Genomic DNA, 7,403 nt, shown 5'->3' with positions numbered 1-7,403 from the left:
TGCTCACACACAAAACTGGGACCGCCTTACCCGGGCGAACCTCGATATCAAGAGCTGCCTGTTCATCGCAACCAATAACAGGATCACCCTTGTGTGCCACATAAAGTTTGCCTCTAGTCCTTCGCCCGTGGAACTCTATGTCAACCCAGTCATAACCAAACACTTTAATGGGGACACGCCCATAAGCACAAGCTTTAATGTCAGGTGGAATCAAGTCGGACACCTTTTTCTGAAACTTAGCCTTGTACAGCTCGGGAGAGACCATGGTATAAGGAGAGCCAGTGTCGACTAATACACTAAGGGGAACCCCATTCACACTGAGGGTAGCCCACACGCTCTTCTTGGTGGGTCCCACACTCAATAGCGCCCCCTCCTTGGTGCGCACACCCGGGACCTGCGAAGGACTGACGTACCCAACAACAGTTACATCCTCATCGGCCCCGTCGGGGTCCACCATGCGCACACTCTCCCTCTGCGGACCACCCCTGCACATGCGGGTGTAATGCCCCCTCCCCTTGCACTTCCTGCACACAACCGCAGAAGCAGGACACTCCTTGGACCCTGCAACATGTCCTCGCCAGCCACACTTCTTGCAAAGGTCTTTGGCGCTAAACGTTCCTCTTTGGTCCTTGTCCCTGGCACGGTTATCCTCTGCCTTGCGTGGCTGAACCATGTGTACCACATCCACTTTTTCAGTCATTTCCTTGACGCTCTTCCTGGACTCCTCCAGGGCGCGGGCTATCTCAATCACTTTATCCAAAGGAGGGTCCCTTTCCGTCCATAACCTCTCCCTAACCTTGGAATCACTTGTCCTCATCATGATCTGGTCGCGAATGTACTCCTCTATAAGGCCCGTGAACTTGCAGGTCGAAATAAGGGTGCGCAAGGCCGTCACGTAGGAGTCAATGCTTTCACCAGGACCTTGCGCTCTCGAGAAAAAGTGATACCTCTCCAACACTATGTTGGCTCTCTTGCCGAAACGGGCCTCCAACTTCTTGAGAGCATATTTCATAAGCCAACACCACCACCTGGCCCCCCTCCCCTTCGCCCTCGCCAGTGGGCAACGCCAACACGTTATTTCCTGGAAGATGTCTGAAGATCCTCAGGCCCTCCGTGCCGAGACAGTTAAGTAGGGCCGCCTCCTTATCGTCGTCTGACAACCTGGAACCCCCAGAGGCTCTAAGGTACACATTGAAACTGTCCACCCAAAGCTCCCACGCAATGGGAGGCTCACCCGGGTTGGGTAAAAAGGCGGGGGGAGGACGAGCATTGCTATGCTGCATGACTGAACAATGCTGTAGAAGGCAAACTTGCAACGAGAAACTGGTAGAAACCTCACAAGAGAAGAGCACAGTCGGCAGTACAGATGCGGGCCCAAGGACACTTGAACTGGAGAATTAGTTCAGAAGGGCCTGTTGACACTCCTGGGATCTTAGGGGTTAACTGTGCTGGCGACAAGCCAATCCACCCCTTTGCAGTCAAATCCGCCCCTTCACAGCAGCAGGGGCCGTTTTCTCCTCTAGGGGCGGGACGGTAAAATCCCTGACGCGGCACAGTCACGCTGGCAAACCGCCAGGAGAAGCGGCGAGGAGGGGGAACCCACCCGGGTCGGATCCCCATCCAAGCGTGCGCGGCCTCACCTGCGAGGAAGCTGGAGGCTATCAACGCCACGCTCAACCCAGCTCGGGAGCGCGGCAACAGCAACAACAGTGGTAGCTGGAATGGGCCGCGCTCGACCACGTCCGGGAGCGCGGCACGGGAGGCACCAGTTCCAGGCACAGAAGACTGTCAGCTGACAGCAACAACAGTGGTGGCCGTTGTGGACCGAGCTCGACCACGTCCGGGAGCACGGCACGGAAGGCACCAGTATCAGGCACAACAGACCGTCTGCTGAGGAGAGTGCGACCAGGCTGCTGGGCTGAAGGAGAGCCTCCACGACAACAGGACACACGGCTTCGTCAGGCGCGTGGGTACCAGGTTGATGCTCGTCGCCAGTGTAATGACGAGATGGAGCCAGGTAAGTTAGGAACAACTTTAATCATCAACCTGAACAGCCGTGTCCTAGCCGCTCTCCCCACGTCTCCCCTTAATCCTCTTCCAACCGCCAACCTCCCGGCACGAGCGTAGAATCCTCAGGTGCATTCCACGCTCGTGAAGAGAGGCTAAACCGGAAAAGCCATTACAACACACTCCCTTTGGGTACCTTTGTTTCACGAATGTAAAAGTTGAAGCAGGTTCACCTGTAACCCTCTGAACCGTAGAGGCTCCCCATCCTCTGTAACAGTACACTTTGTACCGCTATCTGTCTTGCACTAGGCTCTCTGTAACCCACGGACCACAGACAGGCCGTCAGTCCGTCTCCTTGTAACGGCATCACGGTGCCCAAAGGCTGCTCGGTGCGCTTTTTAAATGTAATAAATAAATAAATGACTAGGCTTCAGTACAGATGTTGCTGGGAGTATCCTGTTCTGAAGTCAGTTATCACACCCACAATAAACTCCTGCTTCAATTAGCATAATGCTTTCAGAAGACTCGGCAGCGCTCCAGAGGCTTCTGAAAGCCTGCTCGTGGGAGCACGGGTTGCACATCTGTGCAATAATGTGGCTTCAGAGCCGATAACGTGGCTTTAGAGCAGATCCAGGAGTGTCATAGGTAAGCTCCTGGTTCTGGGGACAAGGCAGTGCTCCGGCAAGACTTGTCTTGCCGGAGCGCTGCTCCGTCTTGTGCGACCCATTTCCTGCACTCGGGTAGATCAAGATGACTGGAGACATGGGCGCCAGGTAGACGGCAACAATTTTTGTCACCACCCACACGCATACATGCCATTATGCCAACATCCATTTAATTTTGGCGATGCCAGTCAAGACCTGGTTTTTAGGTTTTTAACTCTCCATTCTGGGACTTGCAGTCTTTAATTTATGAGACAACAGAGGACTGCAAGTTCCAGAATGCAGATTTAAAACCAGGACTAGACTAGCATCTCTTGGATGGATTGGACGATATTGGCATGTATGCACACACGCCTTTCCCTCCCCTCCCCCCTTTACGCAAAGTGCTGCAGAGGAGCTCCCAGCTATTTGCATTCTGGATTTTGGTATGTACGATTCGTCTTAAAAATTAGGAACTAAAAGTACCCAAATAAAAGATGTGAGCTGGAAAGAGAGGATTTGCCTGAACACCTCTGAATACATGCCAACATTATTAATTCCTTTCAGGAGATGCTAATCCAGTTCTGGTTTTAACATTGCGTTTTGGGACTTCAGTACTGGACTGCCCCATTATAATTCCAGGACTACAAGTCCCAGAATGCGAAGTAAAAAGCAGCACTGGATTCGCACCTCGTGATTGGAATGGATAATGTTGGCAAGAATGCCTCAATCCTGGCCTAGTCCAACTTGACCTGAAAGTAGGGAGGTTGTTTACTGCATATAGGAAGAGGTTTTGAAAGTTTTTGAAAGGGCTTTCAGCTAACAGACTAGAGCTTCAAACTGTTTACCTTCAAACTGTGGGGTTGCACCCACACACACCGTGGGGTCTCGAAGTATAGCTGGGGGAGGCCTTAGGCTCTTCAAAAAGGGAGTACAGTGACTGCTTCTTTAACTAGAAAATATAAGCAGATATTGCACCTGGGGCTAGCAACACTATTAACACTCTGGGAGGGGGGAGGTTGACAATTATATGTTTAATCCACGGCGGGCTCAGCATGAAAACAATTGAATACCACTGGACTAGAGCAATGGTGAGGCACTGGCTACCCTTTGCTAGGGGCATGCATTGAAAGAACATTATTCCGTGTGCGACAGCTCCAGCCAGGCCATGATTTTTTGGCAACTGCAGTTGGTTTCTGGGACATGCAGTTTTATTTTTCCATTCCAATTAGAGAACAAGTGTCAGCATGCAAGGGATGTTCCAAAAAAAAAAAACACGTACTAGTCGGAGGGGTCGCGCCTCGAAATACATTGTGTATAGCCGCATTATAAATACCCACTAAATAAATACATAAATGAAGTCGGCCCCTGGAAAGCGGTGCCTTAATTTGCATAAATGAGGAGGGGCATTGTCTGACTCTTGCCCTTACCCCCGGGGCATGTGCAGTGTGTTTGGACTATATGGAGTATTGTTTTGGTATGCACATAAAAGGGGCGTGGTGACTGGTGTGTATGACAAGGGGGCTGTGTGGGGTAGAGGGGTACATGAACAAGGGGCAGTACTAGACATGGGAAAACCCTCTCATCCGTGGGGGGGCGGGGCAGTGGGAGGAAAGGGCGGGGCCGAGGGGCGTGGTCCCATGCCAGGTCACGCAATACAGTAACAATTCATGGAACCCAATCCTTTCGATTTGCATAAAAGCAAAGAGCATTGTGGAATCAAGTACGTCCAGAATGTTAAATATGAAACATGTATGATTGTGATTCAGTAAGAAACCCTTTTGAACGATTCATGGAAGGTGGGCTCTGCAGTTGTAATTGGTCACAATACTCACCCTAAGAAAAAAAAGTCTCTACATTGCAGGGCATAAATAAGAGTGACAGCTACAAGCATGTCTTTGGTTGGTTCTGTGTTCAGTTGCCCGTGCGGAGTCTACTGAAAGCGTCCGTCTATTGAGATGTGGCTTTCTCGTGCATGTGGCAACTCGGCTTCAGGACAGAGCACGGCCCATTCCCTGCCCTGGAACAAGGGAATGTTTCTACGGCATGGGCCCGTTATGTGTAATTCTATTATTAGAGAAGTGCACAGTGCCTGGGGGCGTGTTGTGCAACGCGTTTGGCCAGGGGTATAGATTGTCTCCATCGTGATGCACGTGAGCGCAGGTGGGGAGGTGGGGGTGCGCGCTAGAAGACATGGGAACGTCTCTCTGCTTTGCACCCTCTAAGGGATATGTGCCGTGCATGCCCACTGTGCGTCTTTGAGTGAGTTTATGGCCACGTGTGGAACTTCACCACCGCGGAAGGCTGCTACAGGGGGCAGCGTGGTGTCATCATGGCCCGGAGGACGTGCCCCCACACATACAGGGCGGCGTGCATCTGCCCAGTTCCTCTCCTAGTCTCCCTCTGAAGAGCCGGCGCGGCTGCAGCCCCACCTCCCCGGCTCCTCCTAGTTACATCACCCCGGCACACTCAGCAACCTGTGATCGGGTCAAATTCCTGGCAGCGCAGGTAAAGCAAACAGCGCAGGGAGGAGCCGGGGGAAGAGAGTGACGGAGGAGCCGAAGTTACCGAGCCACCACCTCCGCCATGAAATCCGACCGGGAGGAGGGCAAGCCGGGTACGTGCTGGGGGTGGGGGGGGGCACGCTGACTGAAGCACCTCTTCCTGTGCAGGTATTGCAGTGGCAGCCCTGCCTGCTCTTGAGGGGTCGGGGGGAGGAGGGGGTCATCACACAGAGTGCCACCCGCAGCTTCTGGGTGTCAGAGTGACCAAAGACCACCCACACTCCGCAGAGGAGCTCCGCGCGCCGGCCCGAGGAATGCCGCAGTCCCGTCCGCGCAGTGAGCAGCTGCCCCAAGGAATCGGCCTGTAGTTTGGCATTATATGAATAACTAACTCGAAATAAGTAGCCTGACCTGTCGGTGCTCGAGGCTGGCACCTCCCACTTGCTCTGTACACTTCCGTGTCGTGGCTTTCTTACGTGTGGTACTTTTTTTTCTGGAAATATCGCTTTAAAGGGCCACTTCACTTTTTGAAGATTGCGATCAGGTTTTTTTTCCTTCAAAGAAGGGAGCTCTATTTACCTGCTAAAAAGGGTGTTCACGTTTTAAAGATGAAAGTCGTGTCACTTTCTAAAGATGCCAAACGCCCAAACCTATTTATTAGTGCATAGAAAGCACCTTCTGGTCCAACTAGCACCGCCCCGTCTGGTATTCAAAGCTAAAGTACACACACGCTTGGTTGCCCCAGTGGGCGTTAACTGTCGATAAATGCCCAGACCATGAAATGGTGAGATCCTCCCCAGCGTCTGAGACCTGTAAAAAAAAAAACCCGCTACATGGGCGGTGTAGTTTTAATTTTTACAAATAAAAGATCATCATGTTTTTTAAAAAAAAAATTGGAATAGTCTTATATTTTGCAGACTACTGTGCATAGTGTACGAAATTATAAACGCATGATTTTTTACCCCGCGACCAATAGATGACCTTTACTTATGCAGCGTCCATGTACTTCCTGGTAATCCCTGTGTCCATCCCCCCTCGCCCCCCCCCCCTCCACTCCCCCCCACTGAACTTTCTCCTTTTAGCCTCCAACTCCTACAGAAGTTAAGAAGTAGAAATCTTTTGAGAGATAATTTATGGAAACATTTTGGTTTTCTGTTTTGTTGAGTAAAATATGCCGCACCCTTTCTGTATACAAGGGGGCGCCGAACGCCTTTGGGAGTTTCTCTGAACGCCAGGTATTTGAGGGCGGCGGTTCAGGAAGAGGTTTTAGATTTTTACAGAATTGTGTGAAAATGCATAAGTCGCGAAGGCCCGAGATTTCGGTGCAATGCTGCATGTGTCGCCTGCTCAAAACGCAGTGCACATTAAACACCCTTCTGACAGGAGACTTTGTGGAGGAATTTAAAAAAATGGCTCCAAGTGCGCCGCTGTGTTGGACAGCAGGTGGTGCCTCACATTTTGGTGGCTCGGGTAATTGCCATCTGCCAAGCCTGTATATATAAAGGGCGTGCACTTGGAGCACTGCCTGAATCGCCAATGGTGGGTAATGCTTGGGACCAGGGGTCTTGCTAGGTCTGGAAAAGATCAGGGGCTAAACTCATGTCCGGACTGGTGGGACTCGGGGCTAGGTATATCCTTTTGGTGGTTACCCCTGCGTTTCTACCCGGGGCTACAACCAAAAGACCAGGGGCTATAGCCCCTTTAACCCCCCCCCCCCCTAGCAACGCCTACGATTGGGACGCATTTTAGCATTTGTGGAGTAAATGGGTCAGTGCACGTAGGGAGTGAGTCGAGGGGGAGACTTTGAATAGAGATTAACCAGGTTCAGGCAAAACCCTTTAAAGCTGAGTCATCTGCATTAAATTGGTTTAATTTTCAAAAAGCAGTCAATGATGAGGTCTGAATTGAGTCACCATTTACAGGGCCGTAGAAGACCCATAGAATCTGGGGTGGGGGGGGGAGGGGGCAGGGGACACCTTGGGAGTTTTCTTTTTTCATTTATTGTTTTTTAGTCAAATAATTCGACTTTTCACAAAATTAAAATAGCAGTGCGCATTAAATCACATATATCACTGTATAAAATAAGAGAAAACACAGCATAAGTCCACCAACCTCGCTCTAGCAAAGCATAAAGCGCATCTCTCGATGCAAATACATAAAGTATCCTTGACACAAAACACATACAAATATGCTAGAGCCTGCATGCATCAATACAGCATCAAAGCAATCTTGCACTCTTTCATTCTGTGAG

The 7,403-nt window shown here is 50.9% G+C and overlaps 1 protein-coding gene across 6 annotated transcripts in view; it reads left to right on the top strand.

Annotated features, from left to right (window-relative positions):
- The window catches only part of KAZN (kazrin, periplakin interacting protein), a 1,355,161-nt gene that overhangs the window by 575,741 nt on the left and 772,017 nt on the right, over positions 1-7,403 (top strand). Inside the window, exon 1 of one of the 6 annotated variants that reach the window (XM_069610897.1) lies at positions 5,125-5,265. The exons of the other annotated variants lie outside the window; for them this stretch is intronic. Coding sequence (XP_069466998.1) covers positions 5,235-5,265 — 31 coding nt within the window. The 5' untranslated portion in view covers positions 5,125-5,234. Of the gene's footprint in view, positions 1-5,124; positions 5,266-7,403 lie in introns of those variants that run through there. 6 annotated transcript variants of the gene reach the window in all.

This window comes from Ambystoma mexicanum, chromosome 8 (genome assembly GCF_040938575.1).
Source record: "Ambystoma mexicanum isolate Mex_15411 chromosome 8, UKY_AmexF1_1, whole genome shotgun sequence".
Classification (NCBI taxonomy): Eukaryota; Metazoa; Chordata; class Amphibia; order Caudata; family Ambystomatidae; genus Ambystoma; species Ambystoma mexicanum.
The sequence above is the reverse complement of the archived record's forward strand: the minus strand, read 5'-3'. Positions and strand labels throughout refer to the sequence as shown.